General features: G+C 36.7%; 1 protein-coding gene across 12 annotated transcripts in view; it reads left to right on the top strand.

Annotated features, from left to right (window-relative positions):
• The window catches only part of NAALADL2 (N-acetylated alpha-linked acidic dipeptidase like 2), a 489,585-nt gene that overhangs the window by 286,107 nt on the left and 183,495 nt on the right, over nt 1-19,983 (top strand). For all 12 annotated transcript variants that reach the window (XM_057411595.1, XM_057411593.1, XM_057411591.1 and 9 more), the window contains one exon: nt 7,754-7,873. In XM_057411595.1, the coding sequence (XP_057267578.1) occupies nt 7,754-7,873 (120 nt within the window). The remainder of the gene's footprint in view (nt 1-7,753; nt 7,874-19,983) is intronic.

The following is a 19,983-nucleotide window of genomic DNA, read 5'->3' as shown; positions in this document are numbered from 1 at the left end:
AAAATAGCGTGTAGGAGAAACTTCAGCAGAGCCCTGCCTCTGCTGGACCTGTGTTAGCTGGACAGACAGCATGAGAGGGAGCAGAGTGTGTGTAAAATTATCTGTGATGGAATTTGGTCTCAGGGGCAAACTGTCAAATCGAGGTGAAGGGCGATCTTTTTTTCTTCCTGTTTTGGTACAGATTAAAATTTTAGCTGCCACTGTAATGCAGTGTGCAACTTTATGAATAAAAGCTAGACACAAAGAATACTTTTTGACTGAAAGCTGACACTGTGCCTCATATAGAATTACTCTGGAATTTTATTGTATGAGTAGGGTTATTGTAGTAAAAAAAAGGAAAACCTCTATAGAGTAAAATGCTAACAACCACGAAGCAAAAATGTCATGGATCTGTTTGAAAAGTTGTGCCTGTGGGTAAAACCCACTAGTTATTTAATGACCAGCTAGTTATTTAATCACCCCATGCACATGTTGCTTAAGCCCAGCCCATGACCAAGTACCAGACAGCTGCTTACTTGCTCCCCCCAACACCCTCTCCCAGTGGGATGGGGAAGAGATTTGGGAAAAGATAAAATTTGCAGGTTGAGATGAGAACAGTTTAATAATTGAAATAAAATAAAACATAATAATATTGATAATAGAAAAGGAGAGGAATAAAACTCAAGACAGACAAGTGATCCACAGTACAATTGCCCCGCTGACCCAGCCCATCCCTGAGCAGTGATCAGTGGGTCCCAGCCAGCTGCCCCAGTTTATATACTGGGCATTGATGCTCTATGGTATGGAATATCCCTTTGGCTAGTTTGGGTCAGGTGTCCTGTCTCTGCTCCCTAATGGCTTCTTTTGCCCCTTCTCACTGGCAGAGCATGAGAGACTGAAAAGTCGCTGACCAGGGTAAGCACTACTGAGCAACTAAAGCGTTGTTACCAGTGCTGTTCTGAGACTAAAGCCAACACGCAACACTGTACCAGCTGCTAAGAAGAAAATTAATTTTATCACAGCTGAAACCAGGACACATAAATCTTGCTTTGTAGAGCAGTATTGAAGTTCTGTGATTTAAATCTGCCTGGATGTTGTTGTTCAGGTGCATTGCTTAGTACTGTAACACAGCAAAATTAGCTTCAGTTATTCCAAGTATGTAATGATTTGCCTTTTTGGGCTCAGACAGCATTTTCAAATTCAAACTGCACAAATTGTCTCTTTTTGGCTTTTCTCACACAGTTGCTTGGAAAGATATCAGTTTATTTTTCAAGGCATAAGATTATTTTTCTCGTTCATTTTTTTAATGAGACACGCAAAACTCAAGGATAAGGAATCCTGTGCAATTAGAAATAGAGTGTGGATAAGTAGTGTCCACATTTGGCAAAGAAGGTAGGGGACTTTACTTTCAAATGTACAGCTTATTTGTTAGTAGGATATCACAGCTGCATTTCTGTGTAATTACCCCCAGATGATCTACAAGATTTCCCAGGCAGTTTGGGTATGGCCATGTGTCATAGGACACACAAAATACTATGGGCAATATTTACTGCCGGAAGACGGTATGCTTGGAATTTGAGGCCTATAAATTTTTCATAAAGAGAGTAGAAGGCTCACCAGGAGATTTCAAAGTTAGTAGGTTTTTTGAATTATTGTAAGCACTGGAGTATGGTGTTTGCATGAAAACTGAGTTCCAAAGAAAGGATTTGGTTTTAGGTTTTGATTTGGATTGGTTTTCTTACAGCAAAAGCAGCTCTGCAAGAAATTAACCTTTCATGTTACAACCCCCTCCCCGCACCCATTCCAGGGGGGGGTGGGACTAAATGATCTTTAAGTACCCTTCCAACACAAACCATTTTATGATAAAATGGTAAATAAAACTTACTTGTGCTTGCACTTGTCTTCAGTGAGTCCTAACCGTGAAGGAACAGACTGACTGATCCTACACATACCATGTGTCATTACTGTAAAAGAAATAAATAGGTTCATGGCTTTCTTAGTTAAACCTTCATCACTTCAGTTCAACTGGAGACAGCCATCGGGGGCATGCCACAAAACCTACAAACACAGAACTCTCTGTCCCTCTTTCTGACTGGAACCAAACAAAGGACAAAGTTAGAATGTGAACTTTGTATATTAACTTTCCTATACAAATACAGTAAGTATATAGAAGATGGTTATGGCCGTTTGTTTTGTCTCTGGCATGTTCAGTAGGAGGATGAAGAAAGCTTGTGTGGTAGCAATCGCAGGGAAACAGCTGTCCTTCCCTGCTTAGCAGAAGAGTGCTTTTGGCCAAAATGAGAGCAGCAGCTCCTGTCAGCATAGTGGATTGTGCACTAACAAATGATTTAGCATACTTAGGCACAGCTTCATTACCTCCCATTTTCTTTCTTCTTCTTCTCTAATTTTAGAGGAGAGGTAGTTTTATGTTTGCAGCTTTCTTTGTGTTTGTTGATGTCCAGCTTTGATCTATAACCAGCTTGAGTTTACTTTTATGCTCTGCTGAATACTGTCTTCAGCCTCAATTTCAGAGCTGTGAAATAAATTATAGTGAAGTGTTTAATTAAAGTTAGCCTAATGTCCTGATTGCAGAGTGCCATCTTCTCGGATAGAATTTGCAAATATATTTTGGTGTTGTTACTTTAGGTAGGATGACTATTTGTAAGGTTATTTACTTGTGATTGATCATGCCTTGCATGTTTCTGGTACCTGTATTTTGTGAACAACCTGAAAATAGTAGCTTAGTGTTCAAGGATAAATGAAGAACATTGACTTGAAGGAAAGAGGGGGATGTAGTGAGCCTGGACAATCACACAACTTGGGGGTTGATATTTGTAGTTATGTGGGTTTTTTGAGTAGCAGTCTTAATTTTGAGAAATAAGCAGTCATAGATATATTGTATACATGACATTTAATATTTAGTTTTCTTCAATAACTTGGAGTGTCTTTAGGTCATCCATTTCTGACACTCCTTTGGTGGGTAGGTCAGGACTGGCAGGAATATGAGCTTGTCTGTGCTGCTAAATATCACTCATTTTCATAGCTGCAGCTTTTACAGACCTCCCAAATAGTTTGTGTAGAAGCTGTTCATTAATATGAATCAACAGATTGATATAGTATATTCACGATTTGAGGTGGCACTAACAGCATGTAACATTAAGAAGATTTTTTTACCATAGCAGGCCTGTATGCTACTTTTGATTTTGTTTTCTATGTAAGTTTACACCTTTCAGATAAAACTTATTTGAGGTTGCTCAATACTGACCTTATTAAGAAACAGTACTAAACTACTTGCTTTTCTATCCTGTGATCCCCAGCCTTGATAGCTAGAGCGGATGTATTTAAAACCTACCTTTTTACTTGCACTGACTCTATCTGCTTTTGGTGGTTGTAAGAAACATCTCTATCCGGCTGTACTGGCTTTGAAATTTTGTGGTTTTTTTGTTGTTGCTGTTATTTTCTTATGCGTGGGTTGTTTTGTTTGTTTTTTTGTTTGTTTGTTTGTGTGGGATTATTAATAATAATAATTATTATTATTAATTTTAATTGATCTGTAGGATTTCCCAGTGTATTAGATACAGATGTATAACGCAGTTCAGAAATTCCTTTCCTCATTCAAGGGGACTGAATGGTAACAACATGATACGACAAACACATTCTTGTTATTATTTTTGATCTGTTTAACTTATCCTTTTTGTCTGTTTGTTTTAATTGCCTCAGCATTTGCAATGAAAGCAAGTTTTAAAATAGTATCCAACATCTTCAAGACCTCAGCTGCCACTTGCTTCTTACAGCTTTTCACACTTTCCTGTTCCAAGATGTCTTACCCTTTTTTTTTTCTTCCATGTCTGGATGAAGTACACTGTTTTATTCTCTTTTGTTTTGGAGATAAGTAGAAGAAATTGGGAAAAGATCCTTGAATGTCTTGATTGTGTATCTTTTCTGTTTTGGGGGGATTTTATCATAGTTTTGAAGACAGAATGTTTACAACTCATTCAGAAGCATCTTGGGACTTAGAAACTCATGATAAGTCTAACATAAAATAATTACTTTTTCTAAAAATGTTTAGCTTATTACCTACCCCTACTTTATTTCATGCATGGGAGAATATTACTGAACTCCATATTGCAGCTCACAGTTCATTCCTAAATAGTCATATCTTTCAAACAGCATAGAATGAAACAATTTGAAAAGTACCTAATTCAAATGGATAAAACAACTCATTCTTTAGCAGTTTCCCCATTCTAGGGTAAGAGGATTTACCCTTGCATATCTAAACTCAAGTACACAAGTGCTCTTTTTCAAGCATCTGATAAAAGCATGAGTTCTCTTCTGTTTTTTGACAGAATTATCCTACCAAAAGAAAGTAGTTTCTCAAGTATGGGTAGTTGGGGGTGCAGTATTTTGCTTTTTAAAAAACTGGCATGTGTAAAATCATGTCGTAAACATTTCTGAAAAAGAAAGAAGAGAGAATTTAATTTCCATTTTTGGAGGTGTTAGGAACATTATGAAATTTAAATGGGACTGTGCAGCATAAATGGACCGTTGTCAGTTGATTTTTGAGAGGGTAGCACTCTTTGGATTCTTTAACATTATTCTAAAGCTTTTTTTTTTGGTAGCGTTGCTGTACTGTATTTGATCAGATGTTTTAAGTACTGCAAAGTATTTTGCTTTGTGTTGAAAATTTTACTCATGTATTCGAGTAGAAATGAAGGGTTAGAAATAATCCTTAAAATTATTTTTTACCTATTAGGGTCTGGACTGTAGTGCCAGAATATTGTGACTTTCTTCTCAACTCTTCCTGTGGGTTATTGACTTTGTTTGGCAGAGGACAAGCCATGTGTAGTTTTAGTCAAGAAAAGATATTACTCTTTTTTTTTTTGTCATTTTAAGTTAGATCTGAGATTAGCTGTGCAAACCTCCAGCTGCTGGGCTATATGTGATGCTACCGGGGTGTGATAACTTACTTTGCTAGATATGTGCAATATTTTTAGCCATGATTCCACAAAAGGTAAAATTAAGGGTCAAAGACCTTTGCTGAGAAGAGAACTGCTTCAAAGTTACAGTGAAATACCAGTGTGCAAGTGCCCTCAGAGTTGGACAGATGCATAGGTCATACTCATTTTCAGGCAAGTGCAAATGAAAGACTTCTAATATATTGAGCTTTGACATACTCTTCATGTGGAAGATGTGTAATGAAAGCAAGCATAACTCTTTGTTATATTATATCCAGCTGCTTTTTATATTGTGTAATGACTTCTTACATGTACTCTCAATGTATGAATGTATGAAGGGACTTACTTTTAACATTTGGAGCAAAGAACATGGTTGACAGAGTGTTTGGGGCAGCAGGGAGTCAAGTTCTGGTTCTCCCATAATTAGAAAAGGAGTTGTGCTTTTTTAGGGCCTTTTATTCAGCCTGCTCTTATGGAGCTTCTATGTTCCCTGTGAAAGACCAGTGAATAGCTCTTGAAGATGCAGTTTGTGTCCATAAATGAACTAAGAACATCCAAGGGTGGTTGATAAATGCATTAATAATTGTGCAAACATGTAGTCCTGTTGTTTACAGAGCAGTGGATAGCACCCTGGAGGAGCAGCTAGCAAAAGTGATGTGAAGCAGCACATGAATGTAGATGGGCAGGGATCTCATTTTCACACAGGCATGCTGTAGAAGTGGATAGTTTGATACTTCATTATGTTACATCTTTGTGTATTGATTTTGCCTCAGGAAAATTCAATGTAGTTTCTCTCATATGAATGATGAAAGCTGTGATTTTTGCTTTGCTTGAGGGTAGATTGAGAAAGGCATTGGGTCCAAAGGAATTAGATTAGAGGTCTCCCAAGAAATCAGCCTGCATATAACCTCTCAAGCCATAAGCCTTTTGAGATGTTAATAATTATTGCACTCAGGTGTATCTACTGAAATATCTGGAGGTAGAAATTAAAATAAAGCTGAGACCTAGAGAATGAGTAAAATTTGTGTGTATTTCAAGGAAGTATACGGGTTAATACACTTTTCCTCATCTGAGGTGAGCTCTTTCTAACCAGATGAATGAGATGAGATAAAATATAAAATATAAAATATAAAATAGTTTCCTCTAGTATAGAAACTTCCTCACTTGATTTTTTCATACTTTTCAAATAGTATGATCACATGGGGGAAATTATTTCATCCTGTAGTCATAATTTCAGTTTTCTTAAGAACTGGTTTTCAAGTTCTTTAAATGTTTTATATATTTCAGAAGAAACTCTATGAAGTACAAGATTTTCTGTTCTTACACTTCAGTATTTGGTGTTAAATCTGATGCTTGCCTGTTCAAGAAGTGTTTTATAACTTTGGATGACCTTTTCTAAATATTTTGTTTATACAGTACTTATGACACGTTGTAGTCTTAGAAACTTGTTAACTTGAAAATTTAAAAGAATACATTTAAGAAGAAGGCAACCTTGGCAAAAAAATTGTATGATTTCAACTTAAATGTTGAGGTGCAAACTCATACAAAATATTCAGCTACAGTTGTATAAGGGTAAATACTTTCCTACAACACCCGTGTTCAGGAATCTAGGAAAGTTTCACACATCCTACATATCCAGAACAACTGTTGCTAGAATTTAAACAGTTTGTGTAGAGATGCCCAAAATCAGAACTGTTGCCTTTGGCAATGAATCCATACTCGTTACCAAAGCTGAACTGAAAGAGAAACTTTTCCATTTTGTATTGCTCCTGTTATTTTAATTTTTGAACACTCATGCAGCGTTATTGTGTCTTCTTATATCTGTGTTTTATGTGAACACAGTGGAGGGATTTAGATGTTCCAGAATGTCCTCGGTGGTGTCCTGAGAGTTGTTATGACATTCTAAAATAATAATGTACAAGCCTGATTATCCTTATACTTGGTTTTCACCATAATTTATTGCTATAAAATGTGAGAAATGTGCCCTTGATAATTCTTAAATTAAATATATATTTATTTATTTATTTTTTAAAAATCCTTGAAAACAAGTTTTCATGTGTTTTTCCATCACTGCTGATGCGCGACATTTACTAATAGCTTAGACGTTAACTACATATCCTTTCAGTGTCTTCACTGAAGAGCTGAAGATCTTCATGCTCTAGAAGCTTTTCATTTAGTTGGAAATGACTGTAAATAATTTCAAAATATATATAAATAGGGAAGCTTACGTGTCAGAGAGGTGCAGTCTGTTTACCACTATAATTATCTGAGTATAATGCTTGGATAACTGATGGATTATGCAAAGATACTTCAGTAGTTAAGACTGTTCAGGAATTACATGAGACCACATAATAAAACTTCATATTGATAGAGTTTATATTATCGATATGTTTTGATAAGTGAACAGTATAATTGTTCATTTTCTGAAATGCTTTATAAGAGTCTGATTAAGGAAGTTAGCAGATGTGAGTTAGTATCCCTTACATGGTTTAAAGTACATTCCTGTAGCTAATGAGGGGGAATTCTCATCCAAACCAGGGCCACTTATTGTAACTACTGGCAAAAAAAAAAAAGTTTTTTTTTTGTCACAGCTGATGAATTTTGCATGAAAACTGCAAAGATACAAATTCATCTGTGAGATCAAATTCTCAAGCCCTTTGTTATGACAGCTTTTTCTGATCAGGAAATGGGGGGGTTAGGTAATCATAGAACTCTGCTCAGGTGCTTGTACTTATGCATACAGCTTAGTTTCTGTGGAATGAACACCCTCAGTGATGCATGGTTATAGGTTTAGCCCTACTTTTGTCTTCTCTTTACAGGCAGAGCTTGTTGATGTACAGTATGGGACTGTGGCAGACTTGATCCGGATTCAAGCCATTACAAATGTGACCAAAAAAATTGCACTTTTGAAGCTAGGACAATCACCTTTGCTTTATAAGGTTAGTCGAATGCTTGTTGCACTTCAGTTGAATTATTTATTTGTACTTTCAGTTTCAAGATACCAAAACAAAGACATTCCCATTCTATCCCAGTAAGTCAGGATTTACTGGCATTCAGATTCTTCCTTAATACTAGCCACTTTGGTCTGTGCTGCCTTTTATGTGTTACAGTTACTTATTTTGCTGCATATCTTAAGAGTGTCCCAGTAGTATTTTCTCTGGATGTACTGTAAGCCTTTTGGTAAATAAAGAAATCCCTAAAAGAAGTAAATAACATGAGATGGGGGGTGGGAGGGTGAAGAGGGGAAGGGAAAAAGGATGAGGGGAATGTGGGGAGGAGGAGGGAGGGAGGCAGCTGAGGTCAGGAATAGTTTGATCTGTGTATGCTAAAAATGTACATATAATTGTTTATATTGCTTAGTCTGCTGGCTGTAGTTTGGGCATGCTGTGAGAGGAGGCAGAGCACAGTATGTGTTGAGTTAACCTCAGGCTTTTGCAGGTCTTTCCAGTTCCATCAGGCTGTGGCTAAAGCCCAGCACTTTGGGCCTTGATGCGGGTATGCTTCTGCCAGCACTGAGACTGTGAGGTAGTAACCAGAAGTGTACACTACAGGAAGACTAACACTATTGTTTATGAATTTGTTTAAGAAATTGAAAGGTAACTTGATACAGTCATGACATACATAAATACATAAATACATAAATACATACAGCCTTGCTCTGTGGAGAATTTGCCTTTGACACCTTGGTTCTTTCTGCTATCCTTAACACCTCAGACGGACAAAAGGGACTAAGAGTTGGAAAAGAACATGAACTTCTGTGATGTTTTCTGCTGTGTAAACTGTAAGCAGACTGCCATGCTTTCCCCCTGCCTTTAATGGTCAGTCAGTCCTGTAAATAGGATTTACTGGTCTATGAATGTGTTCAGATAATAATAATATGTGAATAATGAATGTGTTCAGATAACAACAAGTTCAGAACGAGAAACATATTTTTCTTCCTTCTCCTTTGGTTGCAGTTGTGTGGGAAGGGATGTCCATGGCTATGTGTATGTGTCTGTAATTTCTCCTCCAACTCCAGCGAGTGCAGAGATGGAGCTCACTAGTCTACTTGAATGTTAGACATCATAGGCTCAATGTGTAAACCACATTTCAACTGCAGTGTCAAGTAACTGCCAACTATTGAAAATATTTTATAAACAAAAGTGCTGTTTTGCCTTTCAGAAAATATATTAGTCCAATAAATATTTAATTAATTCATTCCCAATTCATGAAAGCAATTATAAAACAACAAGTGACTCCAGATCTTGGAATTAAAAGAATCAGGATCTGCTCTGTTGGCCATAGAAAGCACAGTTGAGATGATGACACAGATTCAGAAAATAACCCCTAAAATTTTGTTCTATAATAACAGTATTTGTCTTAATAAAAGTGCCATTTTCAACTGAGTAGCTTTAGCTGTTTATTTAAATTATTTAGATGCAATTTAATTACACCCATGAAAGGTCAGCTGTCACTGTTAGAACTTGGCTGTTGTGCATTATTTCCAGCAATAGATCTCACACTGCATTTCACCACTGACAACGAAATAGCAATCAGGGCTTATATAGTAGGAATTTGATAAAGATGCAAAGGTTGCTGTAATAGCACTGTCTGAAGTGTCTGTGAGGTGGACTTTTTACCAATTTGTGTTCTCTATGCACTTGCTATGTCTAAATTAGGAAGTAATGCCACCTGAATAGTAGGGAAAAACAATTGGTGCTGAGGACAAGGGTCACCTCAGGAACGTTTAGTTTGGGTTGGCTGTAGTCTCATCCCAGGAAGTAAGTGCAAACCGGTGGATTAGGTGTGATGGCCACATTTTTGGTGCTCATTTGCTATTCCAAAAGGATCCGCAGTCTGTTACATAATATGAACCAAAGTGTGATATGCTCAAGAGATTGATTTTTTGAATGCATGCTCAGGGACTGAGCTAAAAATACAACTCCCCAGACCTATGTTTTATGTTCTGCTACTCTGTTACTCACACCTTCCAGAGCATAGACTGAGGTATGGAAGCTTTCCCTTTATTTAGTATTTCTTCTATTTGAGGTTGTAAACAGTTTTGTTTTCTTGGTTTGTTTGTTTGTATGATTGATTGGTGGGTTTTTTGTTTTGGTTTTGTTTTTTGGGGGGAATGTTTTTTTTTTTTAGGATATAAACTGTGTCTCTTTAATTGTGAAATAATTGTAAGCTTTACTTTTCTCATGAGAAAATATGCAGTAAGATATGAGAAATAGGTTATTTTACCATAAAGAATATTAGAAGTGAAAGAGAAAGATTGCCATAAACAGCAAGACCTGCTGGTTTAAATGGACACAATCTCTCTCTACTGAATCCACGTTTTGCATCATTTTCCCCCTAATGTTTATGTTCCTGTACTTACTGAATCTCAGATTTCTGTTCCAGCAAATACACCCCTCTCCCTTTATTTTCTTTACCTCCTCCTTCCACGTGTTTGGTTTCACATCACATTAAAACAGAGTGGTAGCTCATAACAGAGCTGTCACTATATATTGTTACTGGTTTTCTTTCTAATTTTGTGTATTTAACTTGTATTTTTTTTCCCCATTTTAATGTCCTTTAATTTCTTGTTATTACTTTATATTATGCAAATATCTCACTCTCTATTTGGGTCTGATTTTTATAGATCCTGCATGAGCTTTCATCTTCATAACCATGTTTCTAAACTTGTCTCTGTTTCAGCTTTCATTTTCCCTTGCATGTGTATGTTTTTTGCCTTTCTTTTACTGCTTGTTTTTCACGTTTCCCCTATGTTCCCCTTTTGTGTTTTTACTTTGCCTTTTTTTTCATCTCAACTCTTCTTAATCTCCATATTGAGTCCATTGGAAAAACCCTGAAAGTAATACTATCTGCTGCTGGCAGAAGACTTACCTTGAAAAGTTAACATTTCTTTACATCACATTAACAGAAAGAAGTATGTGCTGATAGAAAACAGCTTCATGTTGAATGGGATAATTTGTAGAAACAAGCCCAAGTGATGGAAATTTGAATATCTGAAATAGTTACTGTATTATTGACAATATTTTTTGCTGTAGAGATTTAGTTTGATGTATTATGGAGATTGAATAGGGTACAAAATTAGGGAGAGCATCAAGGTTGAAAATAATTTGGAGCTTCTACTTTCAGTCTGTCAGAATGGGCCCATCTCTCATACCTTCTGACACACTGAAAACAACAGACAGGGTTCAGAGTAATGTGGAAGTGGAAGAGCAAGAAGGCAGGGAGTGAGTGAGCAGCTGTGTGTTTCTGAGTTACCAGCTGGGCTTAAACCACGACATCAGGGAATTTGAAGCAGAAAAGCCTGAAGTTAATGTGCTGTTAGAATATGCAGTTGAATCCTTAATGCGAGTAATTGTGATTAAATTTGGTAAGGATCACAAATTTAAGCTGCTTTGTAAGAATAAGATATGTGGAAATCTGACCTTTAGTTATTTTTGTAATTGAATATGTTTTCAGATTTTGTTGGGAGTGTTGTGTTTCTGTTCCACTGACACATATGTAATGTAGTGTCTGATAAGGATAACAGGAGCAGCAGCAATGGCAGGGAGCACATTTCCTAGAGTATTGGCAGAGCCACGCAGACATGTCTTGGTCCCTTAAGCTGAACCTTTTCAGATAAAGAATATGTTACTACAGCCACATGGTAGATGCCCCATCCCTGGAAGTGTTCAAGGCCAGGTTGGATGGGGCTTTGAGAAACGTGGTCTAGTGGAAAGTGTCTCTGCTTGCAGCAGGGGGTTGAAACTAGGTGATCTTTAAGATCCCTTCCAACCCAAACAATTCTATGATATGATAAATTACCTGTCTAAAAAGAAAGAGTAGGGACACTACCTTTATAGCAAAGTATCAAAAGAGTGTTGACTTTGGGGAAGAAAAGGAACAGGCAGAGCTTACATTGCTGTGATTAAAAGGATAAAAATGGATATGTATTAACCGATGTATATATCAGAGTGGAGTAGAGGCTTAGAAAGGGTTTTTACCATTGATACGGCACTCTTAAGGTCAGTAAGGGAGCAAGACTGTCTCTTATAAAATTAATATTAAAGGTGGGACGAAAGAATGGTAGAAATGCTTCAAGGGCTGGAACAAGTTACAGTATGGCAAGGGCAGAGTCTTTTTCAAATGCAACTAAAAGGTTTAGGAATTCACTGCTTCCAGCACCTGGAGTGACAATTTCCTATAGGAATACAAACTAAACCAGCAGTCTGAGCAATGGAGCATACAGGGAGTACTCATGTTGTACATTAACTTGGCATAGCCATGGTGCTAGTAATTTCTGTCTCTTTAGCCAGAATAATTCACAGTGCTGAGTAACTGACAGAAGGAGAAATTTTAAACTACTATGCCTACTCCTAAAGGGATCTTAAAACTAATCTGAGACACTTAAGAGAGCTGGGTTGTTTTTCAATAAAGAGGGCACTGGACTAAGGAAGAAAAACTTGAGGAGAAAGCTGAATTGAGACAAATCTAGAACATAAGTGAAGCACAGCATTTAGAATGGCCTACCATAAAAAAGGTAGAATATTTGCTTCCTCATGCCTTCTTGTTGAAAGTAACTGCCTCCTGGTGTTCTGTCTATAAGTAAAATTTGTGTTTTGGTGGAACTTGGGTTATTGGGATCACTGGGGAGATTCAGTAGCCAGTTACGTACAGGATATCAAAGCAGGCTCCCTGGTGTCCTTGAATCAGGAGGATCTATAAATGTGGGCAAAGGTGATGAAATTTCCGTGATGTGTAACACCTTCTTGAGAAAGAGCAACTTGAATTGTCTGCTGTGTTTGTAGACAAGAAATGTATTCTTATAGTATAAACTATGTGGAGAAAGAAAGATTGATGTAACTACCTCGCTAGCACTCAGCTTCTCTGCCCTAAAGCTTGTTGGAGTATCTGCAAGCACATAAAAGAAGCCATAGAAGGCTTTATTTCTGGGGAGGAGGCTTTTCTGTTCTGAGGAGATCTGCACTGTCTGGAAATACCATCACCAGATTCATTTTTTGAAAAATGATGCGAGTCTTGAGCATGATTAAATCTCTTGGGGTTGGGATTCAAGAAAAAGCCATAATTTCTATCCTAAATTAACTTCTAATAGAGTAACAAAAGCCCTGAAGGCCACACCACTTCATCTTTAAAATGTTCACATATTAACGTCCATTAAATGAAGATGTTGTTCTATTGTGTAAGTATCTATATTTATTTTAATAATTTACTGCCTTCATAAATATTCATAAAATTGCTTTTTAACTGTCATAAACTTTAGAAATGTGAATGCTTGGATGTTTATACAGAGGTTATTGGCATATTGGCACTTACAGATAAGGATTTACTAAATGAAAAATATTAAAGATTCCCAGAATAAAGGCAACTTGCAAAGAGACTTCTGTTTAATAACTGTGTTAGTTTTAAAAAGTTAACTTAGGAGTAATTAATTTCACTTTTCTACTTGTCGACATTGTTTATTTCTTCCCCTCTGGTACTTTTTATGGCTATCCCATATAACTGCGAAGATTGCATTTTAAATCTCCATTTAACTGTGACTTTCTCCTTCCATCCCTTCATCCCTCTTTATATATATACACACATGTATGTGTGTGTATATGTGTATATATATGAATATTTATATACAATATGAGCATATAGATATTAAAAATTATACTGTATAAAATCAACATTTTTTAGGGAAGTTCAACACTTTATACTTTTTATTATTAAGGACACTGACATTTGGTTGGTGAGTTTTGGTGTGTTTTTTTTTGTTTTTTTGGTTTTTTTGTTTGGTTTGGTTTCATTTTTTTTTGATTGTTTTGTTTGTTGTGGTTTGGGGTTTTCTAGGTTAGAATTTTTTCCAAGGTCCCTGAGTCTTTGTATAACCATTTTTCATGGGAGTAATATGGGATTTTTAATGATATTATGTCCCCTCTCAAGTCCCTTCTTGAAAATTTGAGCCATAGGTATAGGTAGTATGTGTAAAAGTTTAAGAAGCCTATAGAAGAGTACTTGGGGATCTGGATCTGATGGAGATTATGTAGTAACACCCTCTTTAATAGCATCCTGTTTCTCAGGTTCTAATTTATTGTCCTCTTAATATCTCATCTTGATTCCCAAAATCTGGAGAGTTCCTCTTGAATTACCCAAGCTGAGTTCAGATTGATTGATAATGGTGTCGTGGTTTAAACCCTAGCCAGACAGCTTGTTCACTCACTCCCAGTGAGTGGTGCCAGGCTGAGAGCAACCGAGGGCCCCCCGCCCTCCCAGGGGTCTCCCCTTCCCCACTCCCGGAGGAACGGGGAGGAGGATTGAAAGAGTGCAACTCCCACGGGCTGAGACAAGAACACGAAACACAACTGCTACTGCTGAACCCAGGACAAATGGTCATATCTGTGGAGGCTGCTATTTAGCCAAATTATATTCCTACAAAAATGTACTAGTTCTTACTTTGGCTCCAAGGAATTATTAGCTGCTTTGTGTTTCTTTTTCCCTTGGCATTGTCTCCCCTGAATTGAGAATAGATTCACTCCTTCAAGTCAGTTTCTTTTATTCCTACCCTTTATCCTTTTTTTTTTTCCCCAGAAAAGATCAGATTTAGGGTTCTTAACCTTCTCCCTCATCAACTAGCTGCTTTAATTTGTTCAGCCTGCAAAAGCCTTCATTTTAATTTCTTCCTCTTCTTCCTATGTATTAACAATCCTGTACCAAGGCCTTAAAAAAATTTAGTGGGCAGTAGTCTATATCAAAGAGCTGTTTATGTAACTGATGTTTCACACTGCCATCAATCCTGTATTTTGAGTTATTCCTTTAGTCACCTCTTCCTGATTTCATGATGCTTGGAATAATGCACAGGCTGTTTTGCTCTTCAGTGGTGACAGAGAAAATTTGTATTTGTTTTTGATGAAAGGTTTTCCCTCTTCTGACAGTGTATCGAATTTAAGAGATTGGTGTATGTAGTTTTCACTTATATTCCTCCTGCTTTGACTAATAGTAATGCTTTCTTTTCCCTTTGAACAGAAGGAATGAGCCATAAGAGCTAATTAGAAAAGCCTGGAGACACCCTGCCTTGGTATCATAAATCTATTCTGTGTTGGGGTGACTAAGAAATCCACCCCCAGCCCATTGAGTGCACATACCCGATTTATCACTTATTGCTTCATCCTGAGGTCATATTTTAAATTTTTATTGGTAAACCTAGTTTAAAACATAGATTAAAAAAAAATGAAAGTACCAATTATACTTCCCCCCCTCCCCATGTGTGAGGTACTATAGGAATGAAAATGATATTGACTTGAGAAATCTATTGTTAATGAATAAAAAAAAAAAAAAAAAGAATCAGAAGAGTGGTTTTGTATTGCTGATTGGAACCAAATGATGCTGAGCTCTATTGTTCAGTTTCTAGAAGGCTATTACTACCCAACATAATTTAAACTGAGCATGTCAATTTAGCTCATACTTAATCCAGCATTTGAAGGATGATGTACTGGGATTTGTAACACCTAAAAGTGAAACAATGCCAGTGCACTTATAAATCCAATCTGTATCTGTCCAGATGAATATGAAATACTTGACAAAAATTTGCTCTCATCCCTTTAGTCAAATGCACTGCAGTAAATAACAGTAGAGTGAGAATTCCTTCTCTACGTAGTATAAATAGCAGAAAGTAAGTTGCTCTTCTAAGCAGTAAAAGAATATGTAAGGGGTGGGGTAGGAGAAAAGCAATTGATGTCTGGAAGGAAGCGTAATTATAGCAAAGCTTGTCAATATTCTGAAGTAATTAGCCTTTTGTTTGCATCAGTAAAAGGACTTTTGGTTATTACTCATTTTCTTTTTGATGGCTTTGTTTCAGTGAAAGGAGAAATGTGCTATTAGCAAACAAGGGGACATGCCAGTTAATGAGCAAAAGCAAGTACTTCTTATTTATTCTAAATGTCTGATGCCACAGAATTTTCCCTGAATGGTTTGAGAAGTCATTGCCATTTTGCAGGCGTACGTATATTCCCAACTGTAGTTCCTGTTATCTCTTTACTGAAGTCCTGCTCCTGAATCAAACACTGAACTCTTAGTTATTTGACTGGGTACATAGTCCTGTTATCTCCAGTAGCACTGAACACTTAATTTTCTCTTGGGAAAATAATTCTAAATATTCATATACTCAGTTGGGTGCTTAATTGCACATTCTCTACATATATTAAATTCATCCTTTGAAAAATTAGGCTAGCTCCCATTGTGAATTGCTATTTCCTGATGGAAGGGCTGACCATTTTATAGCAGGTCTCTTAGTACAGTAGGCTTAAATTGAGTGAGACAGTAAGTGGCTTCCATTCAAAAATGGAGGATGGCTGACTCATAAAAATTTCATTCTGGGGTCTTCTCAAACACTTGTCAGATTTTAGAGGTATGAAACCCAAGCATAATTTTCTATTCTGTCAAGCTTAAAAAGAGTAGTAAATGCGATCATCCAATTTACTGTCCAAGTGCTATGTCCTGACCAATGGTGCAAACTTAAGTGAAATGACTTTACTGGGAGGCAATTGTTTTGAAGCATAGCTGAGTGAAGAAATCCATTGCCTCATTTGTACCTCAGAGCCCTAAATCCACACAGCTGATCAGCTGCTTGTGTGCAGGGCAGTAGGAGGTATCTTACACACTTTGAATTTCCATCCTAAAATCTAAACATTTTAAATATGCTCTTTCTGCACATACTTCTTCAAGTGGCCTTGGCACTTTTTCTGCTGCTTTTATAGGAAATTATAGGCATAATTTTCTACCCAAGCTGCTAATTGAGCTGCCCTTTCAAATTAGTTGAACTTGGACTTCAAAAGAAAGTCATTGACAGACAAATTATCTGGGTGGATTTTTTCCCACATCATGTAGTTTGATTTCAACAACAGCCAAGAAAGTGAAAAAGCAAATGGAAGATACAGGAGCTATGAGTAGAGATGAAGAGTGAATATATAAAATCTCGTCTTGCCAGAACAGATCTGTCCTGTGGTGCTTTGAAAACACCATCAACTGGACGAGGTGAAGCAATACAGTCCATGCCATTAATTTTCAGCGCTGCCTGCTTGAACAGCTCTGCAACGGATAAAGATCAGTACTGCACATGCTGGTTATTTTATATTTTCTGAAATAGTGAACAGAGGAAAGGTCGTCTTTCTTTAGGCAACAAGTGGTTTAGAAATTCTTCCCTCATTCTGTAGTGGGTTTGAATTTATGGCATGTTCTATGGCATGTTCTAGGTGCATTATTTTATTAAGAAATTATGACTATTGTGTGGCCTTTTAATGCTCTTTTAATTCTTCTTTTCACAGTAGATACTTCTTACTAATCAGTTTGTTTACATGTCTGTGAACTGATTTGAAAGGTATCAAATGTCTTTGGGTTTTTTGTTTTGTGGGTTTGTTGTTGTTTTTTTTTTGTCATCAGTCCTTTAAAATGCAGCAAAGTTAACAGAGTTAAGGGAAAAAAAAAAAAAAAAAGGTTCAGATACCCAGACAGAAACAACATTGAAGCTGGTTGTACATTGGTTTGATTTGCATTTATTCTGCATGGCTTTAGACACTCGTGTGAGTACTGGTTCGCAAAATCAGCACTTGTGATTTATGTATGAAAATCTGAATTCTGCCCTTTCAAATGTACCCGTAGTTTGCATTGTGGACAGAACTTTGAGTTGAAACGTGGTCTTCCTGAATGCTGATAGGCAACATTTTCATTGGCATCAGTGGAACTAGTTTTTTATACTTTACATTCTATAGCCTATGAAATTTTGTATTATTTTCCTTGGTGTTATTTGATGCATTCTTTTCAGATCCTCTGTAGTTGGATTTTATGGAACGTGGGTGGATAAAACATATAACTGCTTGTCCTCAGGATTTTCAGGGGTCTCGGATCTCAGGAGCTTTTACCATTACATTTTTCTGTTTCCTCTTTCTTTGTATAATGCTGAAGAAGAAGAACACCGAAGTAAAAATTTCACTTTTTGCTGTTGGGGTGTCTCGATGCCTGTGCATGAATTTGCAAATTAAAAAAATAAGTAAATCCTTACAAATATACTTGGCGTCCTTTTTGCAAGTACAGCAATAGCCGCTTGGAATATTTTGTTTCAATTGCCAAAATACTAAACCGACCTTCTGTTCAGAAGGCAGTTCTTCCACAGTGAACAGATTTTCACTTAACATGGAAAGGTTGTGCATTGCAATAGGAGAGCTCAAGTATTTTAATTTCATCTTTAGGTCTAAGCGAATGGTTCACAGACACCAACACCCATCACAAAGTTATATCTGTCTTGTTTTCTCTAGATCTAGCTCTAATGGCAACTTGCTTTAATTTATATGTTATCCTAGTATATTCTTATGGGGTTTAAGTGGGTTTGAGGTTTATGAGTGTTTTTTTTGTGAATTTATTTTGTTTGGGGATGTGAATGTGTGGTGTTGAGACTCTTTTGTTTGTTTGTTTGGTTGTGCCTTTTTTTGTAGTATTACATTTATTCTAAGCAATTTTCTGAGATCTGTTAATTTTCCATATTTGAAGTTAGAGTTTTGGTCATTCATGGTGATTGTTGTTTTTTTTAAAGTTGGTTTTAATGTTTTTTGATATAAATGGTCTATCAAGGATATTGCATACAAAAAAGATTCCTGACCTACCTGATGTTTACTGGGAGACAAAACAAAAGGTGTGTGATCAGTCGCTGGAACCTTAAATTAAAATTGGTGTGGTCTACTTTCCTAGAATGGCTTAGGTTGCATATAATAAGTAAGAACAGTTTTCATTAATAGTTCCAAATTTCACATCACCTATTTCAAATTTCTCTAAAAAATCAGGTTCTTCATCAGATTAAAGAGCCCACCAACTGAACAAACCAAAAACCTCATGTTGTTGATGATTGCCTTGTAATTCTAAATAATCATAGTATGTGTGTGGGCTGAGATTTGTCAGCACAGTATACAGTTGTGGCTGGATACAGGTAATATTTTAGATAAAGGACAGAGAATTTGCAGTTTGTGAAGGTTGGAGGAGTGCCTGCACTGACAGTCAAACCTGTTATTTATGTTTTCCTCCTGTAAATTATTATGCAGGCATCATAAGAGCTCTTACCATGCAGCCTCAGAGGTGACCTTGAGGTGACCTAGAGAGACCACCTTTCAACAAGAAAGAAGCATATTTTTCACTTCTAAGTCAATATTGGTTTTCCTTAGTGTGGGAATTGACTGTATGGCTTTTTATATCAGTATTCAATTATATGTGATGGTTTTATGGTATAATATGTCCATCGAGGAGCTGACCTGCCAACTCATTTCAGTTAGGCCTCCAACTCTAATCTCAGAGGAAATACAATAATGTTTAATCCACTTAACCACCTATGTTCCATTCCTGTTTATCATATTATAGAGTATGAGGAAAAAATGGCAAGTTCATATCTGCTAGTTCAGGCCATTCTTGGATTCCAGGTTTAGGAAAACATTATGACAGATTAGAAATTAATTAGTCCTGTGCCTGTATCATTCTACTGCTGTAGAAATTACTTTCTCGCAATAATCATGTATACCCTCTTAATTTTCCCTCCTAGCATTGCAGTTGAATCACATAAATGTGTGATACATTGCATCTGCTGTTTCCAGTGTCAGATAAATTTTGAGGCTTACTCAGGGTTTATGGGCTCTTACTGTATCTGGCAATGAAGTTCTCTTCATGGTAAGGTGCTGTGCATGTACCTTAAAAAATGTCATACAAGGAAGACATTTGGAATGCATTAGGAGAATGGTGACCTCGCCTCCTTTTCTGCCTAAGAACAGTGTTTAGCAACCCATTCAAAACACTATATGTATTGAAAGATCTATTAGACTAACTATCCTATTTGCAGAGTGCTTCACACATTGCATTGTGGCCAGCCTCTTTAAAAGACAGCTGTTGCCCTTGCCAACAAAATAAGGTTGGAAGGATGATACAGAGTGAAAAAAGAAAGTACAGATGTTCTTACTACAGAGTACTTAATTTACTTTTTTTTTTTTTTTCGACTTTTCAGCGTAGGCAATTCATTACAGATTAGCTAGTAACAGCAGTA

The sequence above is a fragment of the Pezoporus wallicus genome, unplaced genomic scaffold (assembly GCF_028554395.1).
Source record: "Pezoporus wallicus isolate ANWC-B61680 ecotype Strahan unplaced genomic scaffold, APGP_CSIRO_Pwel_v1 contig_6899, whole genome shotgun sequence".
Classification (NCBI taxonomy): Eukaryota; Metazoa; Chordata; class Aves; order Psittaciformes; family Psittacidae; genus Pezoporus; species Pezoporus wallicus.
The sequence above is the reverse complement of the archived record's forward strand: the minus strand, read 5'-3'. Positions and strand labels throughout refer to the sequence as shown.